This window comes from Sceloporus occidentalis, unplaced genomic scaffold, assembly GCF_023333645.1.
Source record: "Sceloporus occidentalis isolate IW3139 unplaced genomic scaffold, rSceOcc1.0.p SCAF_13, whole genome shotgun sequence".
Classification (NCBI taxonomy): domain Eukaryota; kingdom Metazoa; phylum Chordata; class Lepidosauria; order Squamata; family Phrynosomatidae; genus Sceloporus; species Sceloporus occidentalis.
In genome coordinates this window covers 17,924,655-17,946,646 of record NW_028316993.1, presented here as the reverse complement: position 1 = coordinate 17,946,646, position 21,992 = coordinate 17,924,655, and the positions used below count along the sequence as shown (strand labels likewise).

Here is a 21,992-nt window from a genome sequence, read left to right as displayed (position 1 = left end):
AGCAACCTGTCCTTGTCCACACACAATAAGTAAGGGAAAAATAGAAAATCAAGGTTTGCTATTGGGAATTTATACTTTTTTTGAATATTTTCAAGCTATGGATGCTTGAATCCGTGGATCAAAAAATCCGTGGATAAGGAGGGCCGACTGTAGTAAGCATGCTTGACACATCCTTGGCAGACCCAGATGGGCAGGACGTTCAACCATCCTTGCAGGTGTGTCAAGACCTGATCACACAGCTGGGAATTTTGTGGTATTAACAGTGCCAAAAATAGAACATTTTAATCATGCCAGTGGATGCATGATTGATTTGGGATACCTCTCACCCCCTTCACTTGCTCTGGAGAGGGTGGCTTGAGGATTGTGACCTCAGAAAGTTCTGAAAACGAGGTAGCCTTTCAGCTGTGTGGTGTTTTATTTTGATTTTGTTTTGGCTTTTGGTGTTTTTCCTTTAAAGAGAGGAAGGGAGGCCTCATTCAGAGGAAAGCTGGGCATTTAACCAGTGTTTGAGTCTCTCAAGGATAAATGTGTGTCATTTTCACTTCCCCTGCCAGCTGGAGTCCAAGCATGTCAGGGGAAAAGCAGGGGGGAGTCTGTTTGTTTGGATGTGGCAATGACGGCCCTGCCTGTGAGTTCTTCCAGGAAGACCAGTTTGACGATTACTTGGAAATCTCTCTCCACCCTCACTCCTCAGAGTCAAAGAACTGCTTGTGCCAGAAGGAATCTTTTGAGAAGTCATGAAGTCTTATCTTTCTAAGGCTGGAAGAACCTTTTCAAAATTCCATTTCCTTTCCATTCTTCATCCTTGAGAAAGTGCACCCTGGCTTCTTGCAAAAGGCTTCCAGGGTTTTCCTAGGCCAGTTTATGTGTGTGCAGGAAACAATTTTTAAAACAAAGAAAATGTTTTGAGAAAGCATTGGCTTGTTGTTTTTTTTATTTCCTCAGGTGGCATAGCTTTTAAAAACAATACAAAATCCTCTTTTCTGAAGAACAAACACCATGGACAACAGTATCTGTTTCAGACTGCCTTCAGCCATCCCTTGTCTTCATCCTCTGCACCAAAAAAATGTGACACCATCTGGTGCTCTCATACTTTCCTCCAGCCTCAGATCTGCCTACAGAAACAGGGCATTCCAAATGAACATATGTTTGAGCCACACCTCACTGTGTATCATCCATCTTGGCTTAGAATTCACTGTCTCAGCACAGTACAGACACCCCATGGAATTCATGGGAGATCCATTCCAGACCCCACTCCTGCAAGTTCCAAAACTCATGCGTATTCAAGTCCCATAGGCTTAAATGGGGCACATGCATGTGGGGCGTGCACCCCATTGGGGTTAATGGTGGCCGCCCCTCCGCAGATTTTCAAGGCTACGGATTTCAGGTCTGCGGACTTGAAGGGGCGACTGTGCATGTAGAAAAATCTTCTTCAAAGCCGATGCATAATAAATTGCTAGTGTACCAGAGCTTCAAAAAGTTACTTCAGTTAACTATAATTCTCAGAATTCTCCCACAGCATGGCCAGGGACCATGCCAGCTGTAATCCAAAATACTAACTTTCCCAACCTTGGAATTTATCTTAATAAGCAATGTTTGCTGCTTGGATTGGAAGGGGAGACCAGATCCAGGTTCACCCCTTCAGTGGGAACTGGACATCCAGCAACATACTTGCGTTGGTGGCCTCTGGAGCTGAGGTTGCCTACAGGTGCAAGAAACCAAAGTTTTGCTACAGAAACAGGCTGCACAGCTAAGTTCAGACTAGGTTATTTTATCCTGTTTGGCTGTATCTAAGCAGAATGTTCTGCTTAGGTTTACATCTCATTCATGGAGGATAGACTTGTCTGTGGCTAAATGAAGAGATCTGAACTTTCAAGGTGACAGGCTGCTGCCATTCCGATAAGTTAGCATAGCCAGTGGTAGGGAAGGATAGCAGTTACAGCATCTGGAGGGCCACTTGTGTCTCCCCATTTCATCTAAATAGAATGTCCAAGTTCTCTGACAACATATTGTGGTGATGGCTACAGCCTTCATGCCCTGTTTTTGCGACATCTGGTTAGCAGGGCAGAAAGCAGCATGCTTAATGAGATAAAAATTTGGGTCAGCTCCAGCAAAGGTCTCTTTAAGTTGTGTCTCAGTGTAGTATCTAGTGACTATCTTTATAAAAAAATGACTAGTATTTTCACTGAATTTTGTTTTTAATTTATAGCAATGGAACAGACTTAACAGTAACAAGGCAAAGTAAACTAGAACAAAAAGGCTAATACTGGGGAGTGGAAGGGGATGGGAAGGTAAATAAGCAAGCATTCAGAGGTTTCCTTTCCTCAGGTTTTAGACAAAAAATGCCATTACATTTAACTAAACATGGGATTCAATATCAGTTTGCCATATAACTTGATGTGTATCTATTTCTTCCAATGTATTTTATATAGCTAGTTCATGTAAGGTGAATAAAGATAGGCCTTGTGTCACTTTGAAAACTATTGGACGGTGTTGTTTTTTTCAGTGCTGTAAAACAATACCTTTCTTGAATCATTTCTATTGTTCTGGGGGATGGTTTCATATACTTAGAAGACATCCTATCGGCACAGTTTGACTGTGGTTTTTTAATAGGTTTTGAGACAATGGCTTCTGTCAAAAGCTGAGAAACAAAATACTGTTGTTCTGTTTTCGGCTTTTGTTTTTGCCCTGTGTGTGCATGTGCATGTGCACATGCACATTTGATTTAAGGAGTCTTCCGTATCATAGCACATCTATTCTATCTGTTTTATGATCTGCCTTTCAGTATAATGGTTTTCAAAGGCTGAAAATGAAGCAGTCTGAAAGTTGACTAACCACTAGTTGCCTCTCTTTCTTACAGATGATGAAGTTTGCTTGGGATAACTACAAGCAGTATGCCTTGGGGAAAAACGAACTCAGACCACTCACTAAGAATGGACATATCGGGAACATGTTTGGTGAGATGAACTGAAATTTACTGAAAACTTCTCAACTGCCGTGTTCTTCCTCGGTGTTTAGGAGGTTTTAGAGAAAGCTGAAGACAGACACACATACTTTGAGGAGTGGCTGACTTAGCAGTGAATCAACAGTAACCCCCACTTAGGAGAGTGATGTTATATTAAGCAAATTCAGGAGCAAACAGTTCCTCCTGTATCCAGAAGATGCTGGTTATGCAGAGTACTGATCAGCTTATGATAGCCATGAAATTGCCTTTTCCTCAGTTTCCTTACACGGTTATGCATATTGCTGATAAACTGGTGTTTATGACAGTAATGGAGCCACTCTTCCTTGTTCTTGGGGACGTGTGTGGAAGTTTATAAAAACCCTAAAGCCTATACAAAGGGGACATAAATCTATGCCAGTGTCTGAGCAAGTATGTGCCTCAGCAGAGGAACAAAGGCAGAAAAACAAGACCACTTCTGGAGAGGAACATCATGTAAAGTGACTGGGACGTGTTTACTTGATGGCCTCAACACATAGTCATGAAATGTTCAGTTTACACCTTTTTTTAGCAGTCAAAAGAGGAAGAGACCAGGCAGAGCTGAAAGTTATTTTGTATTTTCCTTTGAGATTAGTAGGAGAAAACTAGTATCGACAGAAAATGGGATGAGTTCTAGTATGTTATTGATATATTTAAAGCCCACTCATTAGCAAAGCTCTCAGAGCAGGCAACAGTAGAATAAGTTGAACAATCATCATGATGTAAGAAGCAGCAGAACTGTCTCAGCCACAAGCAGTTTCAGATAAAATAGATCACTAGTCTTAGATGCATTGTAGTCTGGCATCCAGACTTGTTACAGAATGAAACCAGCCTTGGTCACCTTGGTGGATGGCTTAAGCACAGGAATGGGTGGTGTTGCAGATTCTTTTGGTTCTTTTGGACTTCTTAACAGCCTTTGATATCTCCAATCATGGTTTTCTTCTGGCTCATCTAACAGGTGCAAATTTAGGAGGCAAAGTCTCGTGGCGACTTTAATATTTTCTGACAGCATATACTCAGGGAACAGTGTTGGAGGATTTTTGTTTTGCCCCAAAGCCTTTGGCTTGCGTGGCGCTGCCACAATCCCTGTATTTTTCAGAACCTATATGAATCCACTGGTGGAAGATATCTGGAGATTTGAGTTAATGTTTGATCAGTATACAAGTGACATACTCCTCATTTCTGATTCCAAATCTCATGCAAGTTATGATATTCTTGAATTGATGTTTGAAGCTATGAGATGGATGTGGGTAAATAGGCTAAAACTAATCCAAATAATATAGAAGTACTGCAGGTGCAGAAGTGGAGTGCTGTGGATAAAGCAACAAAATGTCTTGTGTCACCTTAGACTAACAAATTTATTATGTCATAAGTTTTCCTGGATCTTGTTCACTACATGAGATGCATAAAGAATTACCTCAAGTTTACAAATATTTATATAAAAACATGGTTGATTGAGTGGAGATTGTAAACAGTGAGATCAGAAGAAACTGAAATGCAAAAGTCAGAGACAGTGATAATTTGACAGATGTCGGTAACAAAGTGTGGGTAACATACTGGTAAGACATGCATTTTTGCATTGATGGACTGAGTACTGATCTGTTTCCAGGCACAATTCGAAGTGCTTGGTTTGGTCTATATGGTTCAGGTTGTCTGAAGCACTTCATCCTCCCATATGATCTTGCCCAGATTTTGAGATCTTCAGGGTCCTCCAGCATCTCACTTACATCTGGTGGGAACCAAGGAAAGGGACGTCTTGGTGGCAGAAAGTCCATCAAGCAGTGGGGCCAAGAGCATGTTGGCCAGATTTGTTCTTTTTTTGTTCTGTCAACATGTTCCTAGAACCTCTGTAGACCCTACATAACAGGAGCACTCCTTTTTCAAAATGATAAGGCCACAAAATCCTCCTCCTGTTTAAACTGTGGCAGTATTCTCAACCTGACAGCATTGTTGTCTAGACCTATACATCTCTGAATCAGCCAAGTATTTCATTTGCAACAGTTCTGTGGTTCAGAGGAAAAGTAGTTCTCATGAAATATTGAATATGTGAATCAATATTAAAGGCTTTGCTTTGTGTGCTTACTGGTTTGTATAATTTTCTCTTTAGTGGATTATAGTGTTTTGGGTAATTCAAATACTTGTGCCACTTAGACAGCCAGTATTTTCTTTGTTGTTATCCCCCTGCACCTGCTCTGTTTTTCTGATGCTAAGCAGTCTCCTTTGTCACCTTAGTTCCTCAGTGTCAGCAACTTTTGACTTACCAGTTTGGTTTTTTAAAAGAAAGATGATTAAACTGGATAGAAATGCTCTCCTGACTAGCTATGCACAGATTTAACTGTTGGTTGCCTTATCTATGTCTTACTAGGAGAGGGGGGGAAACTAGTTATTTCAATTCAGGCACAATTGTTACAGCAGTCTCAGCTGGCAGTTTTAGAGGTTGTCGCTTGCTCGCTTTGCTTGGATCACTTCAGCCTGGTGAGCCTTTAAGATTGCCAGAAGGATTGCTGGGAATTGTGAAGGCTACCATATGTAGCCTGGACATGTTCCCATCAAGTCTGGTTAAGGCTGGATGGCCAGTGTTATGATCTGTCTGCTGCTACAGATAATAAACTGCTCTCTGAGTGTAGTGAGATTGTTCTACTTAAACTGACACACACAAAGACACACACCCATTCTGGTCCATTGGAAAATACCTGGCCAGCTATAGGTTTGTCTTGAACTCTCTTTTTTCTGAAAAAGCTGACCAAGTATTTGGTGTCAGTAGAATAACTTGCATATTTCTTGGATTATTCCTCTGTCCTTGACTCTTTCAGATCTCAGTTGTGCTCATGCATCATCTGCTTCTGGAGGGTGGGGAAGGGAATATTCTGCTACTGATTATCTTATGCTTCTTGGGAGCATTTGACACTGTGGGCTATCATATATTGCTCTGCTTTTTCAAGCATCTGGTGGGTGTTAACTGGACTAGCTCAGAACTGGCTTTCTTCCTTTTTTTAATTAAAATCATCTCAGAAAGTTAACAGGGAACCCTCCTCCACCTCCTGAGATATACAGTATGCACAGGGATCTTGTAGACCTGAGACTAACTGATAGAAAAAAAAGCTGGTAGCATGAGCTTTTCTGGACTCAAGTCTACGAAAGCTCATGCTACCAGCTTCTTTCTTTCAGTTAGTCTCAAAGGTGCAACAAGATCCCTGTGCATACTGATTTTCCAGACTAACACGGCTGTGTCGTTGAGAAATACAGTGAGATGGGTCTTCTTTATGTGAAAAAAACCCCAGCACAGACTATGCAAAGCTTTATGTGTTAGCTATTGCCACTTTTCTTGTTACACCCAGCTTGACATTGCATAGTGAAGAGAATTTTCAGTTCTGAACCAAAGCCTCTTCAAACATAGGACAGATTCCAGATGCCTCTCATTTTGAGGATCAGCAGAGAGAACTTCCCCTGCTTCCTTCCTCCCTCATCCAAACCCCTGACAACCGTAGGCTCTTTCCCTTCCCACCTAAATTGGGAGCTTCCACCGTATCAGTGAAGCTGCATGTAGTGGAGCCTACTACAATACATGTTCCTTCTCTGTTGATAACACACCCTGCTTCTCTGGGTTCCAAAAGGCAAGGTGAAAAAATCTTGTCTACTCTTCCTGCTTCTAAAAATGGCTCAATTGCCTCTGGGCTTTTGTTCTCTCTCCTCTGGCTACTGTTTCTGCATTACCCTTCAAAGTTGTTTTGTTTTGGATGCAAGGCTCCAATTAGGGCCCAAACACACTGGCAGGACACCATGAACCAACCCCGTGGCATTCCATTCCTGCCCCTGGGCCAGCACAACAATGGGTGGGTGTTCAACCACCCGCCATGGATCTACTGCTGCCATGCACCCCTTACTTGATGCTGCGTTCCCTCTGAAAGACCCAGTCTTGATCTGTGAGTTGGAAGAGGGTAGCTGGTCACCTGGGTGAAACCAGGTGCCCCATTTATGCCGTTATGGGCCTTAACTAGGTCTTTCAGAGGGAATGCCTTGGCAGTGGCAGGTAAGGCTCCATGGTCTGCTGGCTGTCACGGCACAGAGGAAACTCCACTGCAAACAGCCTGTCTTTTTAGATTGTGCTAAGTGCCTTTTTGATCGGGATTGAGCTGGAACCACTGGATTGGCATCTGGTCAGGCTGATCTCAGCCCAGGGCTATTGGCCTGCATCCTGTGTACAGGACAACACCAAGCTAGGGGGCATGCAGCCCTGAAGTATTCCTTTTCTTTCTGAGATAGACCCTTTTCAGCAACCAGTGCTGACCACTGCCTTCCTGTGTTCAGCCCGCAAGTTTCTGGCAGTATTGCCTATTTCCCAGGATGCTTCATGTGTATCTATAGACGGCTGAAGGCTGGGAGTTCCCCCTGTTTACAGCTAGCTTTCTTTCTCTGTGCTGTTTGTCTTTGCATCTTGCTCTTTTTCCACCCTCAAATGAGCTTCACCCAGACGTCTCAAGAAATCTGACCCGAAATAAAGGAAGAAGAGTGGGTGAGGATTTTAAAGTGTTTCATCATGCTCAAGTAATTGGCCATACTTAAGAGGGTTTTGTACTGCATTTACAAGTGCTCTCAAGAAAACATCCTGGAGCAGAAGGACCTGCTACCATGTGGGATGAAACGATTTGCCTGACTGCTTATCTTCCTGCCTGATGCCCTTCTTAAAGTAAAGGCATTTGACTGAGTTACTTTTCTCCATACAGTTACAGAATGTTAATGTAAATGCTGGGGAGATATTGCTTCCCATTCCTTTCTTGCCCCTTGATTCAGTGGTGTTTTTTTTTTTAATGGTGTCACATATTGGGTATGTAGGCAGCCCTAATACTTTATGGCCCCATTCCCACTGGGCAAAAAAAGCAGCTTATTTCGCTGCGATTCTGACTCGGATTTTTTTTTCCGTGTCGTAATCGAATCTGACCCATCATTCCCATTAAAAACGGGTGCAAACAGACCCGGGTTTTTATACCCCTGCTTTCGTTCCCATTGGTATTTTCCCTGTGGTAATTTGAAGCGGGTTATTTTGCTCCCCGTTCCCATTGCCTTTCCAGAACCTCTTTTTTTTAAAAAAGCAGCTGTCAATCAAGCACCTGAGTGCTTGACATCACAGCCAATCAGTCGCTTAGGCACTTTTCCCCTCCGGGAAAGGAAGAAGGGAGCTTCTATTCCCCTCAGATCTATTCTCTGGAAGAGAGAAGGAGCCACTATTCCTCCTAAAGCTCTTTGCATCCAAGGCTCTTCTGTGTCTTCCCATAGTTCCTCTGGAAGAGAGAAAGGAGAGCCACTATTCCTCCTAAAGCTCTTTGCATCCAAGGCTCTTCTGTGTCTTCCCATAGTTCCTCTGGGAAAGAGAGAAGAGGAGCCTCTATTCCCCAAATCCCTTTGCCTGCCCCATTGCTCCCTGAGCTGTCTGGGGGGGCGATCAAGCAGGCATGTCCTGCAAAGCCCATCTGCTGCTCAGGCACTCAGGCAGAGGCGGAAAAAATAGTAGTTTAAAATGGTGTTCAATGGGTCTCCTCACATGTTGGTCTATGAATGTGGAGCAGGGAGGAGGTTGCAGGGAGAGTAATGTGTTTACTGCATTTGGAGTTCAATGTAGCACAATCACCTTACCCTGCTTCCCAATCCACTGGGGGAAATGCTATGCGAACAGAAGAAAATGGCGCCGGCGATGCAGAAAGAGAACAAGCAGGTGACACCCCCAGGCCAGCCCCTTGAGCACTGCTCCTCCCATCCTCAAGATCCCGAATCAGACACCCTTTCGTTCCCATTCATTTGCCCCGAATCAGACTCGGGAGGCACAGGAAAACTCGCAAAAAAGCCGCTATTTTTTTAAACCGCTTTATCGACCTATAATTTGGATTTTTCAAGATAAATCGAATCAGATTCGAATTTCAATGAAAACGATATCAGAGCAATGCGGATTGGATTCACGCTCAAATGGAAACAGTGCACCCATGATTCGCGTCCTGATCCGCATTATAAGCCAGTGGGAATGGGGCCTATGTCTTGGAGGTATAAAAATTGAGGAAAATACTGATTTGCAGCTGGGAGGGGGTATACTTCACTGGGCTATTTTCAACCCTGTTAGTGTGACTGTGAAATCTTCAGGTTCTGTAAGGGTGCAATATGTTTCTGTCTTTTGTGTATGTGATGCTCAATTATGATCAAACCTTTCCTATTTGGTAGGCATGGAGGTCACACTTTGAAGGGAGAGGTGGCTGACAGAAAGTCACCTTTTTTTAATTGAATATCTTCTACTTTTGCAACATTCCCAAAAAGAATGACAGATGAACTGGTTGCATTGGTGAGGTCTTGACTCATAATAGAGTTAGGCTGCACTTGTGTCTTCTTGCCTACTGTCCCCGATAATGCCCTAATTTGGTCTCTCCAGGGTGCTTGGAACAACTCTTCTGAATGCTTGAGCTGTAATTGGATTTCATCAGCTAAATTCTAGAAGGAGGGCAATGGGAGTAGCTAGAGCACTTCTCAGAATGGTTGAGGAATAAAGACAGCATGGATGCTGTGGTGTCCAAGTCTTCAGCCCAATGAGAAGACCACTGTGATTACCGATTTTTGGAAATTTTGAAACCCTGGGGAACACACCCCCCCCCCCTCCGGTTTCATGACATTTTTGGATTATACTTCCTTACACATAGCATCTGAGAAAGTGGACCAAGTCTACCAAAGTTTATGCTACAACTTCTTCTACAGCTTCTCAAAAAGTGCTGCAAGATCCACTTGCATACTGATATGATATTCCAGACTAACACAGCTACATGAATTCTTACTGATTGAAGATTACTTTGTTGCTGTAGAGCAGGGGTTCCCAACCTTCCTAATGCTGCGACCCTTTAATACAGTTCCTCATGTTGTGGTGACCCTCAACCATGAAATTATTTCCGTTGCTACTTCATAACTGTAATTAAATAGGTGTTTTCTGATGGTCTTAGGCAACTCATGTGAAAGGGTCATTCAACCCCCAAAGGGGTCCCAACCCACAGGTTGGGAACCACTGCTGTAGAGTGATAAAACAAGTTGCATATATAATGTGATACAATTATACAATTTTGTTTGACCTGGAATTATGTTTGGTGTGTAAACTTACAGTTACTGAAATCCCTTTTTATTTTTGTTACAAATGGAGCTACATGGTCCAGAACTGTAAGGAACTTCCTTGGTTTTGCCACTTTATTGTTGTTGGTTTGTGTCTTCAAATAATTTCCAGTTTATGGCAACCCTCAAGTGAGCCTTTCATGGGGTTTTTTTTGGCAAGATTTGCCTTTGCCTTCTTTAGAGGCTGAGAACATGTCACCTGGTGGGTTTCATGGCCAAACAAGAATTTGAACCCTGGACTAATCCTACGCTCAAACCACTACCCATCCTGGCTCTATTGCCACTTTATTAGATGCAGACAAAAGAAGCCATAAGCACTAGTAAAACAGAGAAAATTATTTGTCCCTGTAATTCTTTAATAGTGTCAAGCTGACATAAAGCATTCATTGCTATAAAAAGTACTGAGAAAAGGATACTAAGACCAGGAATTGAAGTGATTAGATACTGTATGTTGTTTTACTTAAAAATCTTCTTATTACATAATTTTTAGAAGTAATTTGTGAGGAGTAACTATATTATCACTTTGTCTTAAATGTTTTAATTATCATTCAAAGAGAAAATATTCCGGAATCCATTTTTTAAATTTTATTTTTATTTCCAGATTTTTTCTGTTTGTTTTTGGGGCCTTCCCATCTCTAATTGGAGCTTGACCCTATAAGGGGCTTTGAACATACAAGTTGAAAATAAGTGTACGCAGGGATTCAGTTATCATGTTGGGACCAAACTTTTGCCAGAGTGCAGCCAGCTCAGCAAAGAAGTCTCTTGAAAGCAATAGATCAAGATGTGTTCTGATCTCGACAGAACTGGAGGCTTGTTTTGAAACCAGAGCAACAAGGAGCATCATACAGCCATAGACCTGGAAGAGACCCCAAGGGCCATCTATTCCAACCCCCTGTCATCCAGGAAGACATAATCAAAGCAGTCCCAGAAAATGGCCATCCAGCCTCAATATAAAAACCTCCAAAGAAGGAGACCCCACCACACTCCAAAGCAGCCTATTCCACTGTTGAACAGCTCTTACCATGAGCATATTCTTCCTAATGTTGAGGTGGAATCTCTTTTCCTGTAGTTTGCATCCACTCCTCCTAGTCTCTGGAGCAGCAGAAACAAGTTTGCTCCATCTTCAATATCACATCTCTTCAAATATTTAAACATACCTATATTGTCATATCTTAACCGTCTCTTCTTCAGGCTAAACATACTTAGCCCCCTAAGCCACTCCTCATACGACATGGTTTCCAGACCTTTTACCACTTTGGTCGCCCTTCTCTGGACAAACTCCAGCTTCCCAATATCCTTCTTGAATTGTGGTGCCCAGAACTGGACAACAATATTCCAGGTGAAGTCTGACCAAAGCAGAATGGATTGCTACTTTTACTTCCTTCACCCTATACACTAGACTCCTGTTAATGCAGCCTAGAATCACATTGGCTTTTTAGCTGCCACATCACATGGTTGACTCAGAACCTCATCTGTTCCTGGTGTTCCTTTGTTTTGCCATAAATTGATCTCCTCATGCCCTCCTTTGCTTTGTTGCCAGGACCTTCCCTCTCTGATCTGTCAGAAGCTGGGTCTGGCACAGAGGAATAGTCTATGTCAAGGATTGTGTGCAGGGTGTTCACATCCCAAACCCAATGATCTCTTCCATTTTTATACCTACATGGTGTCATGGAAAGTCCAGCCAATTGAGGTTTTTCCTACCTGCCTCTATGCCACCCTAGAATGCCTCCCATTCTTAAGGCAAAGCTGACCTTAATGCTTTTCGGTGTCCCTTCCCACATCTCACTGCTAGTACTGGTGTACTGTTGAGCAAATTAACATTGAAAAGTGCACCATGATCTTTTTTTTCTCAGAGGTGCTAGAGAGAAGCACATTTATTATCTGCCTAGGCATTTCAGGCACACCTGTCACCACAATGACTGCCATTATACAACAGACTTCTTATTCTGCCTGCTCCCTGTGTCTGTCATATCTGCTTATTATTCTGACAAAACGTTTTAAATCCCTTTAGCCTGGAAGCATTTTATATAGTTATGGGGAAAAGAGCTGAATTCCATTCTAAGGGTGCATCAACAAAATTTATCAGTTAAAGCCTGATATGTCACCGCTTGTACTCCAGTGTAGTTTTTAGATGCTAGAGATTTTTCTGTTTCTTTCTTGGCAGTATTTTGAATGCGCTGTGTTGGTGGCCATTTTGTGATTTGTGTCTGCCTGGTCTGCAAATTACAAGAATTTGTATGGCAGGCAAAACCAAATCCAGGGTTAGGCCCAGGGGCTGTTTGTTCTATACCTCATATGGCTGATTTTTGCTGTTATTTTTTTATATACTATCTTTCTGCAAAAATGTCACCAAGATGGCCCAGTGCCCCACAAACATGTAAATCTTTCTGAGTTTTTGATACATTTTTCTTTGTTCATTCTGTGACAACTAACACCTGAGCAGATCTCCACTGGCAAAGGTTCCGACCTGCAATGTCAGAGACACCAGATTCTGACTGATCTTGGAAGCTAAGAAGGATCAGCCCTGGTTAATACTTGGATAGGAAGCTGCCAAGGAATACCAGGGGCGGTATGCTATATTTCAGAGGAAGAGATTGCCAAACCACCTCTGAGTATTCCTTGACTAAGAAAACCATACGAAATTGAAGTGTTCACCATGAGATTTCAAGGCACACACTTAAACACCCACAATGTCAAATAATGCAAGATCTCTTGGGTTCTGTGTAGGGTTGCCATATCCCGCCGGGGGGCGGAACTTTCCCGAGTTTGGACTGGTCATCATGGTCCCGCCCCAGTTTGGCCTTTGTCCTGGCCCCCACCCCGGATGCCGCTGAAGGAGGCTATAGGCCAGCTGCGGCCGCTCCTGAGGCCCTCGCGTGGGGCCTCTGGCCTCTCAAGCGGTGTCGCGGGGCCTCTGGCCTCTCGGGGGCCTTTGGCCTCTCACGCGCTTGCGCGGGGCCGCTCATGCAGCCACCGCTGCGGCCACCACCAGCGCAGCGGTCAGGAGGAGACGTGCAAGGGGGAGCAAGTGGGGGCAAGAGGCGGGCAAGAGGGGGCAATTTTCTATGGAAGCCTCAGAAACATGCATTTATATTAACATTTTTAAAAAAATCAGCAAATTTTTTCGCGTGTCCTCCATTTTTAAAACTAAAACAGTGTCCTCCATTTGAAAATTTTGTCCTACATTTGTCCTGGTTTGGAGGTCCTGACTTATGGCAACCCTAGTTCTGAGTATGGAGATCTGCTGCCTATCTCTCCTATACCCCAAATGTTTTCCTGTGTGCAGCGAAGTGTGTGTCTGGCAGTCCTAAAGATAGCAAAATAAGATTTTAAGATAAGAAATTCAGGCTGTTTTAAGACTAGCTTATGTCCTTGTCAAGAAGGTGGGGGAAAAGCTCCCCCAATTTTTCTCTGGTTATTTCATTGAAAATGGAATATCTTTATAGCTGTTAATCAGAAAGTCTTGCTGGTTAATGGTGTGTGGTTTTAATCAGTGTCTTATTATACTTCTGCATATGAGTGAAAACAGCAGCTTTGGTAAAATGGATCTCCTGTATTTTTAGTTGAAGCTGTTTGGGAGAGCTGCTGGCACCATTTCTGAAGTAGCATCCATCTCCCTCTTTCCACATGCAAAAGGGAAATGTGCCCTCTAAGAAGGCACCTAACAATATGGCATTTGGAATAACTTCCAGTTCAAATTGTTTGCATTTCAAAAAGAAGCTGTTGTCTGATTAACCAGGGGAATCTTCAATACATGTTGGTTATGTGGGTACCCTTAGTAGATACCATTAAGTATGATAACCAGAAGATAGTGCAAGGATGTTACTTTTTTGAGACCTCAACTCCAGCTAATCCAAATCCACCAGCTATTATGACCTGTCTCCATGCTTTGTCTCAGAAAATCTGAGATTTTGGACTTGTTTTGCTTAAAAATGTAGACATCAGCCTCTAACAAGAGCTCCGTACTACCCTATTAAAGTGGCTAGTGTATCACAAACTTGCCGAGCAATCGGAGGCCTTTTTGGCTAAAGTTTGGAGGCTAAAACTAATTGTTGGTCCCAACTAAAGTAGACCCATTGAATCACTGACACTTCTTTTGATGAGATGGGTACAGGAGAAAGATCAGTGAGGTTTCTTTTGGCATTACCTTGATTCTTGGATTCCTGAACATTGGCATTTTCCCACCTATGACTCTTGCCTGATGAAATTGATGGTTGGCTCATCTGTAGCAGACTTCTATATTATATATGTAAATATATTTGATAAGAACTACCAAATAGAATGTCCTTTCTGTTGAAATCTGAAATCATGAATTATGAAATTATGATCATATTTTGCAGTTTGTTTTGAAGTAATGTGAACAAAATCTTTTATTAAGGCAAATACTACATTTTAAATGTACAAAAAGAGAACTCTGCATATTTTAAACATTGCTTTATTTTAATCTATCTTTCTGATTAAGGACTTTCCTACTCTTAAGCTTCTACAATAAATGACCAACCCAGGAGTGCAGTTTTGCCTATTTTCCAAGGGCTACAAAAACAGAAAATTGTTGTAACACTGACCCAAACCTTGGCTGTTTGAGTTGTATACAGCTCATTGGATAGCAAGTTGTGTATGCCTATTCTGATTCACAATACATTGGGTTTCATTTTTTTAAATAGATTCCACTTCATACCTGATATCTTCCTGCTCCTCACTTTCATTTTCAGCATCTCTTCCTTGGAATTGTTGCAAAGATTACTAAGAGTGAAGTTCTGTTTACACGCTCTGAATCTGGACAAACAGCAGGGTTATGAATCGAAATGAAAGCCTCTTGCACTGTAGCTCCTTTATGCAGTGCTTGTCCAAGCATAGTTCTGTCATGCCATTGGAGAGACAAATGCAAAGGTGACCTAGATAGGAGGCCACGCGTCTCATTAGTGGTCCCTCGAGCCGACTGCTCTCTGCCACTGAACCACCCATTTTTCCAATCCGTCTCATCATGCTGCTTATTTTCTGTGTGTGTGTTATGGGTGTCTGTACAAGTTGGTGGTTCAAGATTATAGGGAAACAAACTCAAACTAATTAGAAGCAGTGGGAACTGATGTGCTTGTGTTCAATGCGGGAAAAAGTAATTGGCTGAAAATATTAACAGGCATTGTTGCAGGTGCAGGAAGGCCTTGTTTGAGTAAAGAGGATGTGGTGGCCTCTCAGAGACCATGGCTCATTTCTTCAGCTCCTACCATTTCCAAAGCTCAGAGGATCCTTTTCTGTGATTGATTTGAGAGCAGCTTTCCATTTACATTCCAAATCCATCCTTGCTAAGTCACGTGCCACATTATGTAGGAATTGCTTTGCACACTTTGTGGGAGAAAATGTATTTTATCTTCTCTTTCCTCATGCCTTTTGCAGCTCCAACAAAGTTCTTTTTATCGTTTCCTCAAATGCAATGACCTGATGTCCCCCCTTTTTTTCCTTAGGAGTTGCAACTGCCTGGTTGAATATTAGTTTTCTTTATCGGGCTTGTTTTTATTGCTCGGAGATCAGTCACGGCAGACCTGTTTTACTTGATCCATCCAAACACGAAAGGAGATGGGTATTTCTCAGCTGATTCCTATCTGAGCTGACATTTATCCTTGATCGTTTTCATTTTTTTTCACCCTTTTCAGTCTGCCAAGGACAAACTGGGCACATCATTAACTGGGCATTGGTTATCTACAGGCATTACTTTCATGTGTTAGACTAAGACTGAGATGCAAGTTTCCTGTCTAGTTTCTTGAATCTGATCATTAGCAGACCATAATCCTATTGCCTGCTTCTGCTAAGAAATTCTGCCTTTGTAACACAACCATAATCTTCTAGTTCAGAGAATGGAAGATCATGCTGAACGCTGAACTTGGATTTTCCATGTTAGTTATATAATTCAGTAGCCTGAAATAAGGACTGTGTACCATGCCTCAGTCTAGTTCTTTTCTGTGCATGTTATAATGATGAATGTGGCCACAGCACTCTCTGGTCTCCTCCAACTTTCTGTTGCTGCACTTGAGAGCCAGTCTAGATATAACACTTGCCCGTGGTGAATATTTCTTGTATTATTTAGTATAACATATTCCATCAGTTAGAGTCATTACGTCATGAATTCACCAATTCCCATTGGAGAGTGCCATTGGCACAGGTGGATAAATTTAAAAGGTTTACATTTTTTTAAAAAATAATTGATCAACCTCACTTTGTCATTTGTGTTAAAATCACACAGAACCAAAAGATGGGGAAGTTGCCATAGTAATGTAAACTTTGTAAACCAGGGAGAAAGAGCAGATTGGATGCTGAGGTTTGTTGCCACCTGTTATTTTCTAGAACTGATCTGCAGGACTTCTGTTTGCTTTAGTGTCTGAAGAGAGCATTGTAACTTGAGCCCACAGTCCAAGTAGATTAGAACCAAGCTTCAGAGCCCTGAAAAACCTAAAAGTAGACAACATCAGAAGAAATGTGTCAGGACTTTGAATATGAAGGAGATTTGACTTGTAAATGCATTCTAGGCTTAGAAAGACTCTCATGAAAGCCAATGTGGCTTGTGGCTTAGTTATTTATATCATGAATGGGGTCAGGTCTAGGCCCTGGAAGGAATTTGGCTCTCCTCCCATCCCAATTTGTCCTTTTGATCTTCCTAGGATGCCACACCATCTTCTCCTTGGCACCATTATTGGATGGTTTCCCAATTGCATTATGGGTTCTCCCCTCTCCTTTCTCAAAGGCTTAGTTACTAACAGTAAGCTTGAAATTAACACATGTTCGTAGTTTTTATTATCTTCTTTTCTCTTTGGTCCCACTCTATTGGATTGTCCCCCTCCAACATTTCTGAAATTGAATTTGGCTCTCAGGCTGTAAATCACCACCACCCTTGATGTTTACCCTGCCTTTCCATCAGAAAAGGTGGTCAAGGTGGATGTAACATTAATGAAATATAAATTAAAAAGGATATCTTAAAACACTGAATTAAGAAGAAGTTAAAAACATAATTTAAGCCACTTGAACAATAAAAGACATACCCCAGGTCTTATTGGTTGTCTTTCTTTTTATCTGCAGACCAGTTTATAACCAGAGATTACCTGAATAAAATTAAAGTGGCTTGCTAGTGAAATCATGAGAACTTCACAATTATTTGCTTCCCCCCTCTTTTTATGTTGTTCTCCAGAGCAGCTCTTATAAGCAAAATGTTTGTTTTTGTCCTCATAGTGACCTGTAATATGTCTTATCAGTTGATCACAGAAAGCTGCCATTTACTGAGTGAGTAGTGTTGGCAGGTTTTCCAAATAGCAATAAGGGACAGTCAGAAATTCATGACAGACTATTCATTTATAGTCAGGACGTAGCTATTAAGAGTTTTGTGTTCTACCAGGTTCTAAATGAAAATCGTGATTTCAGTATTGTATTAGCCATGTATTTCTCTGTAAAATTAATGTGTTGTCCACATTAATGAATTACATGATGCACACATTTTTGTTTTTATGAAGGGCCTACACCCCAAAATACAAGATTTGGGGGCATCTTGTTCAGTCTACATAAAAGGAAAAACTTTCTAACCCTCAGATAAGGGACATCTCATATAGGAAGAGATACATGGCAACCCTATGAGTAAGTGTTCTTTTCAGAACTTTGCTGCACATTAATGAACATGAGCACCAATGCAAAAACAGTGAAACGTGTACCCTTCTGATTAATATTTTCTCTGCACAAGACATCTCTGTGCCTCCAGCCCTTTTTGATTTTTAAATTGCACATATAATGTTCCCTTGTCTTTTCAGGAAAGACAGGTAGATTTAAATCAATTTTAAGAAGCAGTGGTTAGCAATGGAATTAAAGCTAAGTAGCAGTGAGTTTCCTCTGGTATAATTTATACTTACCTGTCACAATAATTCATTTTCTGACTATTAACTTTCAGCTATACAGCCCTGATTAGCCAGCATCAAACCTAATCATGCTATGTTAGCTTTCAGTTTGAGAACATAGCTTTTATTTTCCTTGTGGTTTGTTAGGTGCCAAGCAACTAAATACGCCCTATAGCTTAATACCCACTGGTCAAAAATCAATAAGATCAGTGTTAACTTGCTCATTTTTCCAACTCTGTGGTCACATTTTGAAATACATTCTCTTATGCAACTCACCTGTATTTTCTCCAAGTAGTCTCTTTAGTTCCTGTCATTAGCTTTAATGCTGACTCCCCCCTCCATAAGTCCTTCACATCCACAGGGCATTAGCTTTCATATCTGGTTGGTTGGCAGTTTCAAGAATTTTCTTATGTATTGTTGAGTTGCAGTAAGTGCCTTGCAACTTTTTCAAAGTGCTGTCTTCTGAGTCAGGATTTTTTTTCATATATCCTCAAAGGCAGAAGGGTTTATCAGAAATTGTTTCAGCTGTATTCTGACTTGCCAGTCCAAAAGGGGGGGGGGGAGAGAATGAAATAAAGGAGAACAAAAGAAAAAGATAACAATGTGAGCTTCTGTGATAATTTATTTTTGATAGGTCTGATTCATAACTTATGCTGATCCTACTGGGTAGGCAGTTGAATTTAATCCAAGGTGCAAATAGACTGGAAAATTGAGTGGCTGGAAGTGCAAATGACATTGTTAGGTTACAGTTCTACCCCATTGATTAATCTGAGCTTATTTTAGTCCAGCTAGAGGTCATGTCCACTCAAGAGCTTGGAGATTTTAGTTTTTTTGACTACCTGTTCTTTAGATAAGATTCTTCCGGGTTGCCTCAAATATTTCCCTCCATGAATGGACATTTCCAATTTTTTTAAAAGTGTGTTGTCCAATAGTGTATGAAGAGTAGCATCTGTTTCTTTCCTTCTCTCCTCCTTACACTGGGAAGCATTTAGGCATGGCAGCTTCCCGGTACATACCGTTGTTTTTATTGTTATTGTGACTGTTTTTAGATACTGTTTGAATTTTTTATTTTGATGTATTTTTTACTTAAACTTGTACACCGCTTTGATCAAAATTGGAAAAGCGGGATATAAATAAACTATTTATTATTATCATGTTTATTATTATAGGGGATGCTGGGCAAACAAGACAACCATGCTGCCATCCATACAGCTCCCCCCCAACACTGTTTATCGTAGCATGTTGACTCAAGCAACAAGTGGCCCTCTCTCTTCTGTATGACACAATCATTTTTAATTATGCCAAATTTAGATTCATCTTTCACTACCTCTCCTGCATTGTCTCCTGTCCTCTGAAGAGTGCCAAGCCAAGATTCACAGGGTAGTGGGAGACAGATCCTGTTTACCAAAGTATCACATTGGCCAAGTCCTTCTGGACATTATTCTTAAGCTGCAAGTTGCTTCCTGTTCTTGATCATAACATATCTTTTGCAGCTCTTTGAAAGAAGCATTCAGAGTTGGAGGAGATATACTCCTTTATTTTTGATGCAGTTAATGCAAATCTCAGTTTCTCTCTTTCACTCTCTCTTTCTCTGCCCGTCTCTTGATCCAAGTGGAATTATCAGCTTCTGCTCATTAGCAACTAGCAAAGATGCTTGAAGTCCATGGATAATTGTTTTAGATGGGATGTGGGTGCTGATTTGGATGGGCCTTGTGTGGAATTATGCAGTTCCTTAGGGAGGTGGGCAGTGAAGAAGCAAATTGTGTTATCTTTAAATATCCAGCAATTAATTCTACACACTAAAATAAAGCAGCCAAAGAGGGCTAGGGGCAAGAACATGCCTCTTGCAACCTTCCCTTTCCACTGGTGCATTTAAAATGGTGCAAATCTCTTTTGACTAAGTTTCCCAGCTCTGTTAGGTGTTTATGTAATGATTGCAAAATAGCCACCATTTTGCCATTTGGTGTCGCTGTGAGGAGAGGATGTGTATAGTGTGAAGGACTTTAAAATGGCAGGGAGGCAAAAGGTTTGCTCACAAGAACAAATCACACTACTTTGGGCAGTGAGCTGTGTCTAGGTTGTAATTCTTGGTCACACAATACGAACACAAGAGAACATTTGCTGGAGCAGACCAAAGACAATTCCAGTCTAGTTATGTGTTCCCACAGTTGTTAGTCCAGAGCAGGACATCAGAATAACAGATTCCTTTCCACTTGTGTTTGCAGCAACTTATATCCTGAAACTTATTGCCTCTAATGTTGATGGTATAATGTGCAGTCTTGACTAGTAGCCTTTGATAGCTTTATCTCTTAGATAAAAGGAATCCCCCTTAAAGCTGTCCAAGTTGGTGGCCATCGCCACTTCTTGTGGTATCCAATTTTATGGTTTAATTCTGTTCAGTCTGTATTTTTTGGGGGTTCTACTGTTTTCCTTACCATTCAGCTTCCTGGTACATTTTTTTTTTTAGTATTACAGTAGATCCTTGTTATATGCTGGGGTTTGGTTCTAAGATCCCCCGTGTATAACAAAATCTGTGTATACTCAAGTCCCATTAAATATAATAACAAAACAAAATGGTGTCCCTTATAAAAAATGGAAAATCAAGGTTTGATATTTGAAATTTTTACTTTTTTGGGACATTTTCAAACCGTGGATGCTTGAATCTGTGTATAAAAAAATCTATGTATAAGAAGGGCCAACCATATGAGAGAGGTAGGGAAATCCTCTCTGTCCACATCAGGCATAACTTTATGTTTCTCTGCCATATTAGGGTGGAGGAACATGGCAGAGAAACATAAAGTTATGCCTGATGTGGACATGCCATTTCTATAATCTGGAAAGATCCAGCATCCCACCTGTCCTCATAGGGATGTCACTCCGTTGCCTTGATCATTTCAATTGCCCTCCTCTAGAATTTCTTCATTTATACAGTGGCTTGAGTTCTAGTGATCAGACCTGTGCATAGTATTATAGGTTTTTAGAAAGGCATTATGAGATTTGCATCCCCCTCCCCCCAAAAAAAATCTCTTCCACTTTCCTAGTGGAATTTGTTGTTTTCAGAGCTGGGTTGATGTTTTCATTGAGCTGTTTACCACCAATGAATACCAGATGATGCAGGCTATATTTTAGAGGAAGGAATGGCAAAACTACCTCTGAGTATTCCTTGCTTAAGAAAACCCTGTCAGCGTATGGGGTCACCATAAATTGACAAACAACTTGAAGGCACATACACACATACCTACACACAGAGGCATATTTGCCACAGCCCCAAGACAGTTTTCCTAGTCAATCATAGTCAATAGCGTTCAGACTCTACCAGCATATGTTGGAACTGGCTCTTCTACCTATCTGCTTGCATGCACACCCAATGTATTAAATAAAATATTTGGTTAGAAGAGTATGAGGACTGGGATACTGGATAATACAGTGTGAGAAGTTTTAAAGTTGGGCTGCACAGGGGAAATTCTGGATGCATGTTCCTGCATTACTTTGAAATTAGCTCAGCCTTCTGGCAAAGCAAATGCCTCACTGACAGAGTTACAGATGTGTCAGTCTGTCCCCAGGCATGGAGTTTCTGGTCTTGTGTGATGTTTGTGTCCAGGCAATCCAAAAGTCAGCATCTATCAGAGTACACGTCCGCAATTACTAGTGACTCCTGACAGCAGTTGTTCAATGTTCAGGCTGGTTCCCATTGTATAAAACAGGTGAGGCTCTGATTAATTAGTTCTTCAGTGAATTCAGAGGGATGAGTTGTTGACAAGGCAAAACAGATTGGGATGTCTTCCAGCCAGCTGCATGGACAGATCTTCTTGATGCTGTCCTTTAAAGATGTTTCTTTGAAAACCGAGCATCCTCATTTTTCTCTCTTTGAAAAGATCTCAAGCCAGCCTTTGCACCAAGAAATATTCACAGTAAACATATGTTAATTTTACTTTGTTCAGTTAGTATTTTAGCTGTCTAACGTATTGAGGCTTATGACTGTGCCTCCAAAGATGCAGAAGTATATA

General features: G+C 41.5%; 1 protein-coding gene across 2 annotated transcripts in view; it reads left to right on the top strand.

Moving 5' to 3' along the window:
* Nucleotides 1–21,992, top strand: part of MAN1C1 (mannosidase alpha class 1C member 1) — a 168,854-nt gene that overhangs the window by 74,120 nt on the left and 72,742 nt on the right. For both annotated transcript variants that reach the window (XM_089478463.1, XM_089478462.1), the window contains exon 2: nucleotides 2,861–2,957. In XM_089478463.1, coding sequence (XP_089334589.1) covers nucleotides 2,861–2,957 — 97 coding nt within the window. The remainder of the gene's footprint in view (nucleotides 1–2,860; nucleotides 2,958–21,992) is intronic.